Source organism: Poeciliopsis prolifica, unplaced genomic scaffold (genome assembly GCF_027474105.1).
Source record: "Poeciliopsis prolifica strain line A6 unplaced genomic scaffold, Auburn_PproV2 SCAFFOLD098, whole genome shotgun sequence".
NCBI lineage: Eukaryota > Metazoa > Chordata > Actinopteri > Cyprinodontiformes > Poeciliidae > Poeciliopsis > Poeciliopsis prolifica.
In genome coordinates this window covers 544,357-560,232 of record NW_026562473.1, presented here as the reverse complement: position 1 = coordinate 560,232, position 15,876 = coordinate 544,357, and the positions used below count along the sequence as shown (strand labels likewise).

The window sequence follows — 15,876 nt, the reverse complement described above, 5'->3', positions numbered from 1 at the left end:
AGGGCCACATAAACACAGCAGAGCAGAACCAGCCAGGATGACAGAAGTTTGATTTCTCTGGAGCTGTTTAAAGTGAGAGGAGCAGCAGAGTCCTGCCCAGAAGTCCTGCTCTTCCTCCTCCTCTTCCTCCTCCTCTTCCTCCTCCTCCTCGGTCCCTCACAGACTCAGCTTCCGCTGCACTGATCCGAGCCGCCGCTGGTCGCTGCTCCTGTCAGTAATGCTGGCTCTGCAGATTCAGAGCCACACGGTTGTTTTGATCACGAGTTGCAGCGTCCTGCCAGCAGCGGCTGAGCTTCCCTCGGCGGGCAGCGGGACAACAACTGGATCCTGCAAAGGCATCAGGTAAGAAGTCTTCCCGTTTTTCCTCAGTGCTGCTATCAGATGTGGCCGCTTTTCTCTCTCTACCTCCTGGGGAAAAAATCCTCTCAGCGCTGATCCGTCTGCAGGTTTCCACAACTTGGAGGAGAAACTGTTAGTGCGTTTTCTCTTTGCTCATTTAAATCCCGCTTTAGAAATGACTTTGATTTGACTTGACAGAGTTTCAGACATTTTTAACTGAAAAGTCAAACTACTTTGGGATTTTGTTTTTTTCTTCAACAGCAGTTTCTGTTTCTGAACTTTACTGAAAGCTCTTCAGTGTCTGGCTGATGTGCCTGCTGCCCAGAGCGACAATAAAAAGCTTTGGGCTGACTGTGGGGAGAAGAACCAGACACAAATAACAGAAACATATTCTGCATATGACTTTCTGAACTTCAATTAGTTTTCAATTGCATATTTGTAAGTACAGTCTATGGGAGTAGGACACACCGGGCTTTGAATAGGCCCACCCCACTTCCTGCTGCTTAATGTGGGACTGAAGAAGATTCTGGCCTCACACTTGCTACACCTGAGAGAATGTTTGTCAGTGAATTCAGGCCTGAATTTTCTATTAAAGCTATTTTATTTCCCTGTAAAATGGTTTTAATAGAAAGAGGCTGACCCAGGGTCCTTCATGATCAATCATTCAATTAAAATCAATAATTTATTCACCACAAAGGGAGATTGCATGTTGTTGCAACTCATATAATTAAAATATCTCCAAATAGTGAAGTTTATTTATGTCATGTTGCAATCTGCAGGAAGTTGTGGACAGTGATGCTGTTTCTGGTTCTGTTCTGCGTCCATAAAGTCTCCTTTTCAAGTCTATTTGAGCTTTTGAGATGTGAACTAGCTGCTGTCAATTACAAAAGTCATACAGTGTAAAAATAAAAAAGTGAGAGGCAAACTCCTTTCAGGCGCAGAGCATCTAGAACCCATGGGAACAATAACGCTTCCACTGTGAAATACTCTGAAGGAAAGTATCTTAAAAGAACAAATCAGACCTAACGTGTCAGAGCTGCTCCAACTCGCTGCCATTTTCAGTTTTCCAGAATAAAGTCTATGAAGCACGCCGGTGGAAATGAAAACACTTTTCTGGAGCTGTACAGGCTCCTTCTGTTTCCTTCCAACATCAGAGTGAAATAGTGAAGTTGATTCATCTTATGTTGCAATCTGAAAGAAAGCAGAACTGAACTCTGATTGTCTAATGTGAAGAAATGTGAAGAAATGTTTCCATAAGGTGAAAAGGGCCAGAACACCAGTTTTAAACTCTTGCTTTTAGTCCACAGAGAAACTCTCTGGAAGCTGCACATTTCAACATCATCTGAAGAGTTTCTGAAATATTAAAATGAAAATGATTCTTTAGATTTTCTTTCTTTTTTTTGTCCCCCACAGCAGAGCTGAGGTGGGCCGTCGTCTTGTGTGTGGCTTTCTGCCATGTCTCGGTACCTGAGGCATTTCACGGCCGTGGGCGACGTGCAGCCTGGCCAGTGGGTGGAGGAGGAGCTGCATGTCGACAGCGAGGAGCTGAGCCCAGCGACCGGCCAGCACCCAGCAGCACCCACCTTCAGGGCTTCACTGAAGAGACTCTACACCTCAGACCGCTTCCAGGTAGACCCCACCTGCTGCACAACGCTTCTAACACACACCTCTACTAGACAACATAGACGATTATACTGAGATGCATATACACTCTTCATCATATAAAACATGCCACTGAACTGTACAAACCTGGTAGTTTGATGGAAGAACATTTCTCTCTGCTGTCTTTGCCTGTAGATCGCTGTGGTGTGTTTGGTTATCCTCGATGCCCTCTTCGTCATGGCGGAGCTGCTAATAGACCTGTCTGTCATTAAGCTGCAGCACGGTCATCTTGCTCCTGAGGTGACATATGGTTTCACATCCAGACACTTCCCAGGGTCACTTCCCTGTGACTGCTCTATGTGTTTCTCTGGCAGGTGTTCCACTACCTCAGCCTGGCCCTTCTCACCTTCTTCATGGTGGAGCTTGCTGGAAAGTTGTTTGTGTTCCGCCTTGAGTTCTTCTATCACAAGTTTGAGGTGTTTGATGCATTGGTGGTGGTTGTATCATTTGTGCTGGACATCGTCTTCATCTTCCATGAAGATGCCTTTGATGGAGTGGGTCTCCTCATCCTGCTGCGACTTTGGAGAGTAGCCAGAATTGTCAACGGTCAGTGACACTCCAATGTCTATTTACGTGATACACGGACAGTGGCTGTTCTACGAACAGAGCTGACCATGTTTGAATGGGCTTCAGGGATCTTGGTGTCGGTGAAAACTCGTGCAGACCAGAAGATCCACAAGCTGAAGGAGAGCTACGATCACCTTGTTGAAAGAGCAACAGAGCTACAGAAGCACAATGATGAGCTGGTGAGCTTTTGAACCTTAATCTGATCAGTGTGGAGGTCTTACATGCCCATTCTCCATGGACCTGGCTTTACCTGTGTCCTCAACCAGTCAGCCTCAGCCAGATTCATGTCCACTTTCAGAGATCACGCAGCTCCAATCTGTTTTTTGTTACCATCTCAGGCTGGACTTAGGCAATTTGATTGGCAGTAAACTGCATTTGTTGTATTCCATGGATGAAACCATTGTAGTTGGTGAGATGTTGAGCTGAAATTACTCTATATAGACAGATCCAAAGTTTGTCAAACACATTCAAATTTGATCCTAGTTGGTCATATGGTCCAATCACATTCAGTTTGCAGTGGGGAGAACACTTATGCAAATCTGCCAATAGTGGAGGTAATTTTTCATTTAACCCTTTTTCTAACTTTGAAGATATTCTTGCTTGTATCGACAATAAAGTGAATGACAATAAAACTGTACATTTTATTCTGGAGTGGGTGAAGCCTGTCTATACATAGCAGTTCTGTATGACAGTGGAGGAATTCAAACTTTTTCTGTGGCTTCTTTGAACTTTCTATTGCAAAAAAGAAACTCAGGAAAAAATAACACTGACTGTAGAGAAAAATATGAGTTCAAAGTCAATGTTTAAGGGTATTATAGAACATGTAATTTTTAATGACAAGATTAAATTGGTACTAAAGAGTTGCAGGTTTTCTGGGGGCAGATTTAATTAGAACTGAAGTTAGCAAATAACTAAATAGTTTTTTTGTGCTAACCCTGTTAGTTAAAACGGGTAATTTGTCTAGGAGAGAGGCCTGGTTAAACACAGAGAGACGGCTCTATCTCAGTGCTTCCCGTTCCAGGAAGCTCTAACAACATTCCATTTGTTGTCTGTGACAGGCACAAGAAAACCAGAAGCTGCAGGCTCTGCTGAAGAAACATGGCATCGGATTCTAACACTATGAACTCCGTGGTAATCTTCTACACAGACCTGATCTTTGTGTTGTTGTTTACCAGTCTCATTTAATAGTGCACCACCCACAGAACATTTCTGTTAAATGTCTATTAAAAGTTAAAGATGCTGAGTTCCATGGGCTTGTAAATATGTTCAGACTACGTCAGACTGATAACTTGCACAGAAATCTATATTCCTTCAAGTATTATGTTTTGTGAAAAGCAGCTTTAAATAAGTCAATATTTTGTATTTGATAGCAAAAATAAAATGCTTTATTTCAAAATTGCCACACAGAAACTTTTATATACAGCATTTACACAATAAATATCTGCCAGTGTTTGTAGCGAGAAGGGCCACATTCAAACTGGACGGGTCAGACAAAGGGAAAGAAAAAGTCAAAGGGTAGTTTGGCATTGATGCTGGGTACGGCTCGGTAACCAGGAACAGCTGCTGCAGATACAGGGATGAAGGCCACTGAGCTTCTGACTGGTACAATGCTGCTGCCACCAGACAGGAGAGCCTGTGGGAGAGGACAGACACACACTCAGGACAAATTACTTCCTCCTACTCCTTTTGGGTCTGATTTCCCTATAGACAAAGTGGAAGCATCCAGTTATTATCACTCAGTCTCTTTGAATGCTGATTCTCCTTTATGGCTATTTGTAATGTTACGGTGAAGATCGTCAGCAGTCTTCAGACCTGTGCTTCACTGCATTATGGTGTCTTGTGGAAGTATTGGTGAGTCTTACCAAACTGCTCTGGTTGGTCTCAATCACTTCTCTTATCTTCACAATCTGAGCCTGGGGGTTCACCAGGGATCCGTACTTGGTCCATTCTATTTCTAAATGAAGTGACAGTGGGATGTTGCAACTTTGCACTTTCTGCAAATGATAGAAACAAAATGTGTCACCATCAAGCATCAAACAGCTTCATGGCTCGAAATAAAATAAAAATAATCAGTCAGTCAGGCACTTTCTCTTTCCAAATCCGAGGAGCAGCAGAGGAGGCAATGAGCCAGCTGGTCCTTGCCTCCCTGGGGGAGTGTGTCCACCAAGCCTGACAACGGCTTCCTGAACATACATTTAACGTTCCTTTATTGGACATTGACACATAGATAATTTATAGTATGTGAAGTTTCACATACTATTCTGTTTCACATATGATAGCTTCACATTGTCATCCATAATTAACAACGGAAAATACACCTTTTGTTAAGGCGCAAAGAATTTAAGGCATAGACATATTTTACGTGTTGTTTATACAGTTTACACGTTGATTACACATTAATTATGTGTTACATTTTGCAGTGTGAACATCAAATACTTTATGCATTTCTTGCATGTACACACATAACATTATTGTCAATAATGTATGGGATTTGTACAAAGTCAAATTTCCTGTCAACTTCGAAAATTCTTCAAAATAAAAACGCAGTGGGCCCCTGGTCCACAGCTCCTTTACCACTGCAGTGAGCTAGTTTAGCTAACCCTGGAAAAGGCTTCTAAGTTTGTGTTGCACCTTGTGATATGTACACAGATCACTGTAACATCTGCACCAAAATCTGAATGTTTCAAACTGTTCTCACCATGGGATTCATGTTGACTGGCACCCAGTCCAGGACATTTTCTAACCGGGTGTTTCCAAAGGAAGCCACATACTGTGGGGGACTTGGTCCTCTCAGAACATTCAACAGCGACTGGGAGACGAGGGAGCAGTTGGTTACATCCTCCAGTCTGGAATGGCAAGAGGACCGTAGGGTAAGACGTGACAAAGAGAACACCTTGCTGGGAATAGATGTGTTTGCTAGCACTAGGGTACTTTGCCTTAGTATGCAGCCTGACATGTAGTCCTGACCAAACAGGACAGGAGAGCGCTGGTGAGGACCCTTCAGACAGTCCTGGTCTTTGGAACTCTGCAGCAAAGACAGAGTATCTCCGAGATTGATACTTCTACTTATGCCAGTGGAGGGGATGGATAAGGATACATCCTGGATCAAATCGAATCAGCAAGTCCGTCCCCAACAAGAACTTTATATTTACATTTCTAGAAACCTTCAGTCATCTGTAGCTTAGAAACCCATAAAAACAAGGATATTCTGTTGCTCTGTCTCCTGACATGAGAGGCATTCCAACCACATAACCCGGGTTTCCACTGTAACGGACTGCAGGCTTCCCGCCATCCGCCTTCATACAAAGCACAGGAAAAAATAAAACCACCTTGATTTGGTGTCAGAAAAACATGTAGTTCATTTTCAATTTATAGAGAATTGAGCACAATTGTCACAAATTGTTTTCATTAGTCAACTCAACACCCACTTGGTAGATTTTACACAAGCAGCAAAAACATAAAGTTTAAAATAACTAATGAGTGACACACCAATAAATCTGAAATAATTTCCTTCACTTTGGAAGATCTGCAATCAACTGACATGTGCAACTGATATTATCTCCCTCTGCAAAGGACTGATATTCAATTACTGTCTTTGTTGTGAGAGAGGACTGACTGACAGATCTGCCCACCAGGATGTCGAGCGTGTGCAGTTAACAACAGCCACCCCACTAACTGTTTTGGCCTTTTTGATATTCTATTAAAGTCAAAAACAACACTATTTCGAAGTTGTGGTGTTTCCATCACATAATAAATGCAATTCAATTCCCACATGAAATCCCACATGAATGCATTTGTTCATGCAATATGTCAATAGAAATGATGGCACCAATGGATGTAATATTTCAGCCATTACTCTAGCGTTCCTCCTCAGCCAGCAGAGAAGATGTCAGCATCTTACTAAGGCGCAGCAACAACAAGCCCTTCTTTATTGTCGCTGGTAGTTTTACAGTAAAGCTTTGGATTGAACAGTTTGGAAGGACAAACTCAACTGTGCTGCTGTCTCTGAAGGATGCAGCAGCACCTTGTCCATGGAGGCCAGTGGCTACAAATAACTGTAGCCAATTGGCTTATTTGTAGCCACTGGAGGCTATAAATAGCCATTAATATCAAATATTTGTAGCTATGAGTCATGAATAACTCATAACTCTTTGAAAAATAACTTTTCAAAGAGTTATTTTTTTAGAATCACACTGTTTCCATGAACCAAACTTTAATTTTTTTTTTTTTTTTTTTTTGTAATTTTAATTAGTGGAATTGTATGGCCAGTGGAAACACAGCTATTGTTACCGACGTAGCAACTTTGTTATTATAGTTGGCAACTTTTCAGCCAAAAATCAGTGATTGGCCATTAGTGACCCCTACAACTACTGTGAAATAAAAATCTCTGACATTGTTATGTAATCAATATGCATATCAAATCATGACACTTGCCATGAAAACAGGTGTGTTATTGAGAAACTGATGTATCTATAGAGAAGTGATGCTATAATGTTCTGTAGTGTAAAAAGATGAATTATTACCTGGAGGTACATAACCTGAAACTCCTGCTGCAGTGAGTTGTGAGTCCTGCTGGTGTTGACAAATCCAAGCACCAGAGACACGCTGGCATTTACTAGCTCACCACTTGAGTTATACTTAATCACATAAACAGCCTGGAGAGAGAAAAAAAAACTGCAATTGGTACATGTGTTAAGGACATTCATGTGTTTTAATATAAATATATAGATTCTGTTCTTTTTAGAGGTTCAAGAATGTATTCTTGTCTTTAACATTTCAGCAGCAGTTAAAAAAAAAACTCAATCAAGTGGTCTTTGGGTCTGTTGCTATGATTTACAGGATTATGTCGATACTGTCAGAATTTCAGCAAAGTCATGGTTAGAGAAAGATTCTCAAATCTTCTAGACTTTGCTGGCAGATGAAATGCAGAGGTTCAGTAAAACCTTATGGATGGTAACAGCTGGAAGGACTTCCTGTAGAGGTTGCAGCAGATCCAAAGAAAAGCCTGACTGAAGACACTCTGTTGTTGAGTCGGTTTGTAAGTAAATGATATTCTCGAAAGTCTTCACTCATCTATCTTCACACAGATGAACTTGAGCAGCCCAAGATCTTGAGCCAACCTCTAAGCAGTCATCAGAAATATACTGAACTGGGCTGACTCACCTTCAGCACCACATTAGCACAGCTGCTGGAGGTGGTGAGAACAGGATGAAGGTTTTTTAAATCGCTGACTGTCAGCTCAGTTTGAGCGCCCTCTATGGACTGTAAGATAACTGAAGCCAGATCCACAGGAAAAACCTGAGGGAAGACATCAGATTGACATTTTCATCTGTTGCAGATGGTTGATTTACATATTCTCTGAACCTGAAGGATGTTGTCAGCATTTGGACTTCACTGTAGCTGCTGCAGCTGCCACTTTAAGGCCCTTTCACATTTTGTTCAAAACTTAAACTACTAACTAGTTATCGGCTTTGGAAATCCTTTTTGTAGCTAAAACACAGATCCTGTTTGCTGTTTATCACTTGATTATGTCAGCATGTTGCATGAAATGGAAAGTAGTGTGTAACAGAAAATGAACTAGGTCATTTCCACGTTGTGTAGCAAATGCATAAAACTTTGCTATGGATCTTCATAGAGGAGGAACAGATTGGTCTTGTAACAAATAGACAGAAGTTTAGTCAAGCTCTACACTTCTCTTTTGTACTTAAGTCTATTGCGCAGAATTTTTAAACAGTGCAGAATGATGTGAAGATCAGTATTTATTCTGCCACATAATTTTTTAGTTTTTACTGTGTGAAATGTTCTTTTCTCAAATAATAAAATACAAATTTCACAAACAAATAACCCAAAATATTTTAACAAACAGTAAATATACTTACTGCTGCATCTGCGCTCCTCCCCTGTCAAAGACAAAAGACTGTCTTTATAATTTGTTTTCATATTGTACTTCTCTCTTTTTCAAACAACCACGCTATAACTTAAGCAGCTTCCTGCTGAGGGGTGTGCAAACTTCAGAATGTTCTTCTCTGAAGGGAATCTGCTCAAATCTCAGATCCTAAATCCAGACATGATCGAATGTCTGGATTCTACCAACTCCCTCAGTGAAATTTGTAGTGAAATAACTGGAGCCTTAAGCAAGATGTGGGGAGGAATTAGATCTGTGTGCAGCTATGTGTAGCTTCAGTTAGCTTCACAGCAGACCAGAAATGACACTCTGAGAGGTTTAAATCAAATCAGACTCACCTTTTAGTTAACAGAGGGCATAGCATTATGACCAGTTAAGTTAATAACTGATGTACATGAAGGGATATTTTAGTGGTTGGAAGATTTCAGGCAGAAAGTGAACATTCTTGTCTTCAAGGTTATTGTCTTAGAAGGTGAGGTGCACCGACAGCAGTTTTCTAGTCGATCACCAATCTTTAAAAAACCTGACTGGCCAATTCTGATATTGGCAGATATTTTTTTCATTTAAAAAGTCACCAAATACAGTGATTTAGACTTTGTGGAAGTAGATACAATTGACGGATAAGATCGGTTTCACATCTAAGTTTCAGCTGATTGTCCAAAATTAAGAAAATTCAGGCCGATTTATTGATGTATCCCTAGTTAGAAGCAGGAAGAATAAACAAGAATTTGAACAAAGTGTAATGACCAGGTCAGTGCATCTCCAACTCTGCTGCTCTTGTATGTTTTCCTGCTCTACAGTGTTTAGTAGCAAAGCTTTCTTGATGCACATGTGGTCTGATCCTACAGGTGAGTTCCTGTAGCTGTGATTGTAGAAAGATTTAAGATTAAATGCTTAGTGTTGGGCAAACAGCCAAAGACCCATCAGGGTACATGAAGCAATGCCAGAGGCAGTATAAAAATCTTGGCTCATGCTGTCCAGGTGGAGACATCTAGCCAAGATCTGGCGACACAAAGCAAAGTGGTTCAGGAAGGTTTGAGGTGTTCACTTGGACTACAAGTTCAACACGTCAATCCAACTCTGATCTGAGTTGCAGAACCTAAAGGAGCTCCTGCAAACGTCTCGGTGACAGATACTCCAGCACATCTTCAGGGTCTGGGTCAGAGCTGGTGGACCAACACACTATTTTAATAATATTATGTCTGAGCAGTGAACTTTTCTTTAGTGTTCTTCAAGAAAACAAAGCAGGAACTTCGAGAATTGTGGTGTGGATCACCCAGACAGCATGGTAACTAGTAGAGAAGTGCTCTGTTACTTAACAAGACCTGAATACAGAAGGATGTTTCACAAAGGAGAACCTTGCAAAACATATTCCACTGTAAATAATACTCACCACAATTGCATGAGTATGAACTTAGGGAAGTTACAAAAGCTTGGGAAAATGTAGTTTTTCTTCACACCAGTGTTGAAATTTCCATAACGAAATGGATTTGTTAGCATGCTGGAGTGGAGCTTTATGCATTGTGTGCTGAGATGAGCAGAATGGGAGGTAAGACCTCTGAACTCACAGCTAACAGCTGGACGTTAGTGTAGGTCTCCATCCTGAGTGCCTGCAGGGAGCTACAGTCCCCATCCACAGCCAAACGCTGGGAACATCGACTGCTTTGGTCCTTCAGGAACGCTGGGGACGGAACCAGAAAAGAAAGAATGAACGAAATGGCAAAATATGAAAACAAGTTTCAGACTCAGAGAAGCAGAATCCTGAACCGGTTCATACAGAGCTGCTGCTTGTTGCACAGGATTCTGATGTCTTGTAAACAGCCAATTACTCCTGTCAAAAGCTGACTGTTTTTATTTTAGTCTATTTTAATCATAATAACAATTACTGCTTTTAATGCACATGTCTCTATTTCTTTAACTTCTTTCTGATGTTCACTGAAAATTTGTCCTCTGAAGGACAAAATAAAGGAGCATTCTGTTCTATTCTATCTATCATCTTGAGCAGCAGCAGGAACCTGACGGTTTACAGCTGGAACTGTGTTTCCTTTTGAACTTTGGCTTCTTTTTGCAGCCCACTGTATACTTTATATCACCACAGTGACATGACTCAGCAATGAGTAACCTCTCATGTCGGTTTTGATGCTGCTCAGCTGAAATGTTATTGGGTAACAAATAGTTAGAAAGTCAAAAACACTTTAGTTTCTTCAAGTCTATATCTCTGTTTTCTTATTTACCAAAATCAAAGTTTTGATACAGTCAAAGTTTTCTGGTTCATTCTGATGAGATTACAAACCCAGTGTGTGTGTGTGTGTGTGTGTGTGTGTGTGTGTGTGTGTGTGTGTGTGTGTGTGTGTGTGTGTGTGTGTGTGTGTGTGTGTGTGTGTGTGTGTGTGTGTGTGTGTGTGTCAGAGTTAAATGTTTGTGTGTGTGTCAGAGTTAAATGTTAATAATGGGGTACCTGCAGGGTTGCTGTTCACACAGTCAGCAGTGACACCAGGAGCTGGAAGATAGAAAATCCCTTTCTGTCCGCTTGGTTCCACCGTACCCAAAACATCCCCGAACTGAAACAACAAACCACCAGAACAGAATCAGAACATGCTAACACGTGGAGAACACGTTCTCCCAGGAACCCCGATGAAAACGTTGAAACTGTGAAGGAGCTAGCACATGTGCTGTGCATGTGTTAGCTGCGGCACTTCACTTTTACAGCTTTGTTTTGATCCAAGTGATCTCACTGGAGAACTTCCACAATGGTTCAGAAACCAACACAACCAACATTTTGTCATAAAAAGTCCATCAGACAATAATATCTTATTGGACGTTGGTGTGTTCAATAAGATATTACTTCACTATAACTGTGAAGCAGAAAAAAAAGGACAGTTTTTTTCATAAAGCTGCTCACTGCCAGCTGTGAACCAATACAGGCTTTTAGCCAAACAATCAGACAACATGGTTATCAAGGTTTAAGTCTTGCAACAGGCTGTTACTTGGATTTAGATCTGGGTTTTGAGTAGGCTATGAATATGCTTCAATCTAAATCATTCCATCCGGTTCCTTCGTCTTCATGATGCTGATTGTTCAACCAACATTCTCTAACAAACCTCTGAGGCCTTCAGAAAACATTTGCTTTTATTTATACTAATGAGGTGGCTTCTGTTGCACTCCTTCTATATTCTGAAGAACCAATGTCATGGGGCTGAACAGATGTTAAAGCAGTCTGCAACATGGTGTATAATTTTAAGTGTGCACTGAATTGTACTGTTTTATCCTATAAAATCCAAGTTTGTGGTTTTAATGTGGCAAAAAGGGTGAAAGTCCAATGCTTTCAATCAGAGGTGCAACGATTGCAGGTTTCTGGCTGATCAGTGATCTTTAAAATGTCCGACCGATCAATTCTTTACCAATAGCAATGTTTTCAGTGACTATTGTTAACTGCAGACTGCCAGATGTAACCTGGGGCAGTCTGTAGTCAAACCTCTCACTGCAGAGCAAAAGGAGACAGTGACTGATTTTCACACCTTTGCAGAGGCAGGTGAGATCGATGGATAAAATCAGGTTCACATGTAAGTATTGGATGATCTCCCAAGATTAAGGGAATTGGGACCAATTTATTGGCAAACCCCTATTCTAAATATTTTTGTAAGTATTCAAAGTGAATACTTGCACTGGAAGAAGATATTATCAGGTAATTTACCTAGCAGTCAATTGTTTTCTACAAGACTCAAATTTCTTTCCCCATGCTATGAACAATTGTTTTTAAAAAGTAATTTACCAATAAAATGTGTTATTATTGTGATCATTAAAACACCTCCTTGCCTAACCAGACACTTCAACAACCAGACTAAACTTCAGGTGAATCCAAATGAATAAGAATTAATTAAGCCTTACTGATGTCTCCTTTTGAACTTTTTGATTCGAATCATAGTGAATAAAGTATAACAGAGTATAACACTCAGTACAGTGAAGAACAATAAGCATGAGACATCCTTTGTTCTCCTGGGTTTAAGTTTTCTTTGCAAAAAGTCTTGAAAAGTAAATAAACTCTTTTATAAAGTTAAACATGTTCATCTTATTTTGTTAAAACAAAACTAGCCTGGTATCCAGATGTGTCTTGGACTTCTGCAGGCAGCCCCTCATCGACGCCCTCAGAGTCAAATATAAAGCCGACAAACTGACTGAAGAGGGAATCAAAGTTGTCGTCAGTTGGAGGAGACGGTGAGGGATGAGACAGTCCATCGAAACCTAAAAAACAACAGATGGATGTAAATGCTGGATGGGGGTTATAAACTGTAAAGTTCTTCATATTGTGAGTTACACATGCCCCCCTGTGGCATGGATCAGCCCTGCAGCACAACCAGTTATCACTGTCAGCCTTAATATGCATGTCATACTGTGTAGCTTATGAAAGAGATTAAGATTAATTTATTTTACAAAAAAGAAAATGAAACATAATTCTATTTTACAAAGCTATAATTCACTAAAAACTATAGCCGAGACTTATTCTTCACAACCCTATTAAGAAGATATCTATTGACCATAGTTTTGCATACATAAGTTTTCATACACTTATTTAAATACACATGTACATACATACAAATACTCACAATTCATACATGCATATACACAACATATATTTAATTTTACATTTTATGTAATTTTACATTTTAAAGCTCTTAAATTTGAGATCATCATTAAGTTCATTCAACAGTTTCTACTGTGAAAACTCAGGTCTAAAGCCTGTATGTTCAACAGCTGGGATGAAGCACAGAAACAGCTGAAACATGCAGAACAAAATGCAGGTGCAGACACTCATCTGGGGGAATTTGATGAAAAATATTCGGATTATTATTATTTACATTCAACTATCCTTTATCAATGTAGAACACAGGAAATTGACTTAAAATCATCCTGAAATGAGCTGCAGCCAAACTGATTCTGCAAAGCTCTGCCTTTTTGCAAAACAAATATGGACTACGGTCTAACATTTTTTTCCTTAATCTACTTTATTTACCAAAATATTTCATATGATATTTAGGAGTTATTATGTTCATTGTGTCGTCATAGCAAAAGGAAACCCAAAGTTGGGTTTAGGGAGCACTTAAAAGTGAGCTGAAACCTATGAACTTGTTGTCTAAAGGAACCACGGTTCCCGTTTCTTCATAGCAACCTGAATGTAAACAGCTGCTTACGGTTCTGGGACCAGATGCAGAGGATGTCGTAGTTGGTCTCTCGCTGAACAGATGACAGCAGGTCAGAGTAGCCGTATATATCGGCGGTTAAACTGTAGTCGGCTACATCCTGGCTGCACAATTGCTTACTGCCACTGCAAGGAATGGAAAAATGACAGGATGAAATATGCGTGCATGTGTGTGTGTGTGTGCCTGCATGTGTGCATGTAGGGTGAAGGGAGGCGTCTAGACTTAAATTTAAACAATTTTTTTCACCATTTTAGTCCATTTGTAAAAGACAAATAAAAATCCCATGTGAATCCATTTCTACATCAGTCAGTTTTGAATTATTGCAAGAAACACAAACTGCAATGGACGAATGGACAACTTTAAGACAGAACCAAATAAACTGCAAATACTCTCTTCAATGGCTCATGGAAAACAAAAAGAAACACAAGGAAACTCCAGGTTAGTCTATCATGGGTTGAAACCTTGTTATATCGCTCATTCCCTTTGGGTTCTGCCTCCAGGACAGAAACATTCTGGATGATCCTCCCCTCTCTTCCTCTCTCACCTTCTCACGGTAGTGACCGTGCAGCTGGTGAACAGACCCACGTCGTCCTTATCACAGTCTCGGTCACAGCAGCAGTTCATGTCACATACATCCATGTTCTCGTCACAAGAACACAAACTGTCAGCTGACAGGCACAACGAGGCAGATATCAGGTCACAGTGGCGTCGTTAGCAGATTATTACAGCATTAATTAGAGTGTTAGTGTCGGTAACAGCTTACCACCGGCCACCGAGAGGAGGAGGGTACCGGAGTCAGGCAGGGGCTGAGGGGCCTCAGGGAGCAGCTCTGTGGGGGTCACTGGCGGCTCTGTGGGGGTGCAGTTATCCTGACTGTATCCGTAGGGAGAGTTTTCTTTCCCGGACGCGATGCTGTTGCTCGTTGCACTTACAGCGAAAGTAACCAAAATAACTGAGATAAATAAACAGAAAATGGTCAAATTAGACCAAACTGTACAAACTGAGACGGCCATCTTTGTTTACAGTTGCTATGGCTCTTCTTCTTGTTTCTCTAAGTTGTTTGCAGGTGGGTTTCTGTCTGCAATAAAATATTGTTACTGCCACCAATGGGCAGTTAGCAGAACTGCAGTTTAGCAACTGAAGTAAAGGAGGAACATGGGGGATTAACACGGAAAATGTGCGCTCTCGAATTATAGCAGGAAAATTCTCCCCATAAAAAGGAACCGTAAATGTTCAACAGCCAGCCTTTACTGTCATATTGAATTTCAAAGCTGAGATGACAGACTGACGTATGTTTATTACTTGATCATTCCGCACTTACATGTGTAACATGAATATCGCATTTTTATAACAATTACAGCTGTCATTTTAAATACTCATCGTCTCACCTGGATGAATAAAAGTTGATTGTAATAATAAATGCATCCAGATTTTCCTCTGTGGTCATTATGACACGTTCCATCCTTCATCAGCTTTACAGAAAAGAAATAACACAGTTCTGGTTCAGTTCTCAACCAGAGTAGATTCCGTGATCTCTTTGTGTCTGTGTGTGTTTAATCTGGCTCGTCTGGTTCCCTGTTCTTCAAAATGTGCGCACTGTTCACTTAAGAGCAATGGCTCTGGATATTTAGATGCAGTCCCTTTTAGGGCAGCCGACTTCACAAAGGATACAGAAAAAAAGTCAATTTCATGAGCAATTAATAATAAATTAATTGAAACGCCTAACATAAAATAAAGTTTGCATTATATTGCGGCTATCACAGCAGCTCAATACTTTTCCTCTGGATTCTTTACTTCCTGAAAGTAAATAAATATTTTGTCCACAAGATGGCACTACAGGACATCTAGTTCAAACAAATCTGTCCATCACAGGACGGGCTGGGAAAGAGTCACAACGAACAGGTAAGAAATTCAGCAGCAGATCAAACAATCTCACTATATTTCACTTTGTTCATTTTGATCTAAACTCAGCTAGAGGACAGTGAAACATGCTACCTGGAATCGGTCAATTATTAAAAAAAAAAAAAAGATTAATTTTGATATTTTAAAAAATCAGAAGGTCTACTTAAAATAAAAATTGAAATATCTTTACTGTTGAAAAGTTTTCATTCACCATGGGCTTTAGATGAGGAATAACCTTTTAACCCAAATTTTTAAAATTGAAAATTGTTTAAGAGAAATTAAGTTTCTTTCATTGTTTCTCTT

The 15,876-nt window shown here is 40.4% G+C and overlaps 2 protein-coding genes across 3 annotated transcripts; one reads left to right on the top strand and one right to left on the bottom strand.

Annotated features, from left to right (window-relative positions):
- The first annotated feature begins 185 nt into the window (after positions 1-185).
- On the top strand, positions 186-3,964 carry hvcn1 (hydrogen voltage-gated channel 1). Of its 2 annotated transcripts, none has more exons than XM_055023307.1 (6): positions 186-342; positions 1,756-1,968; positions 2,137-2,241; positions 2,316-2,547; positions 2,635-2,747; positions 3,627-3,964. In XM_055023307.1, exons 2-6 carry the CDS (start codon positions 1,795-1,797, stop codon positions 3,681-3,683), a joined length of 681 nt encoding a protein of 226 aa, XP_054879282.1. In that variant the 5' UTR covers positions 186-342; positions 1,756-1,794; the 3' UTR covers positions 3,684-3,964. The 2 variants fall into 2 exon arrangements, with proteins under 2 accessions (XP_054879282.1, XP_054879281.1); XM_055023306.1 differs by having other exon boundaries at positions 1,753-1,968.
- Positions 3,924-14,696, bottom strand: LOC129353842 (tectonic-1-like). The gene is made up of 14 exons (XM_055023301.1): positions 14,435-14,696; positions 14,216-14,339; positions 13,663-13,796; positions 12,567-12,715; positions 10,932-11,034; positions 10,042-10,154; positions 8,448-8,468; positions 7,732-7,866; positions 7,092-7,223; positions 5,776-5,864; positions 5,505-5,642; positions 5,267-5,414; positions 4,431-4,562; positions 3,924-4,201 (listed from the first exon to the last, which is right to left on the bottom strand). Exons 1-14 carry the CDS (start codon positions 14,682-14,684, stop codon positions 4,055-4,057), a joined length of 1,815 nt encoding a protein of 604 aa, XP_054879276.1. The 5' UTR covers positions 14,685-14,696; the 3' UTR covers positions 3,924-4,054.
- Positions 14,697-15,876: the final 1,180 nt, after the last annotated feature.

What these genes read in the sequence shown, in the direction of transcription:
- LOC129353842 (XM_055023301.1), bottom strand. Translation starts at nt 14,684, where the DNA reads ATGGCCGTCTCAGTTTGTACAGTTTGGTCTAATTTGACCATTTTCTGT. An exon ending in GGAGGAGCGCAGATGCAGCA is followed by an intron (nt 7,867 to 8,447) that starts GTAAGTATATTT and finishes GTCTTCCCTCAG; the next exon opens with GTTTTTCCTGTGGATCTGGC. An exon ending in TCAGGAGACAGAGCAACAGA is followed by an intron (nt 5,643 to 5,775) that starts ATATCCTTGTTT and finishes CATCCCCTCCAC; the next exon opens with TGGCATAAGTAGAAGTATCA.
- hvcn1 (XM_055023307.1), top strand. Translation starts at nt 1,795, where the DNA reads ATGTCTCGGTACCTGAGGCATTTCACGGCCGTGGGCGACGTGCAGCCT. An exon ending in ACGGTCATCTTGCTCCTGAG is followed by an intron (nt 2,242 to 2,315) that starts GTGACATATGGT and finishes TTTCTCTGGCAG; the next exon opens with GTGTTCCACTACCTCAGCCT. An exon ending in AGAAGCACAATGATGAGCTG is followed by an intron (nt 2,748 to 3,626) that starts GTGAGCTTTTGA and finishes TGTCTGTGACAG; the next exon opens with GCACAAGAAAACCAGAAGCT.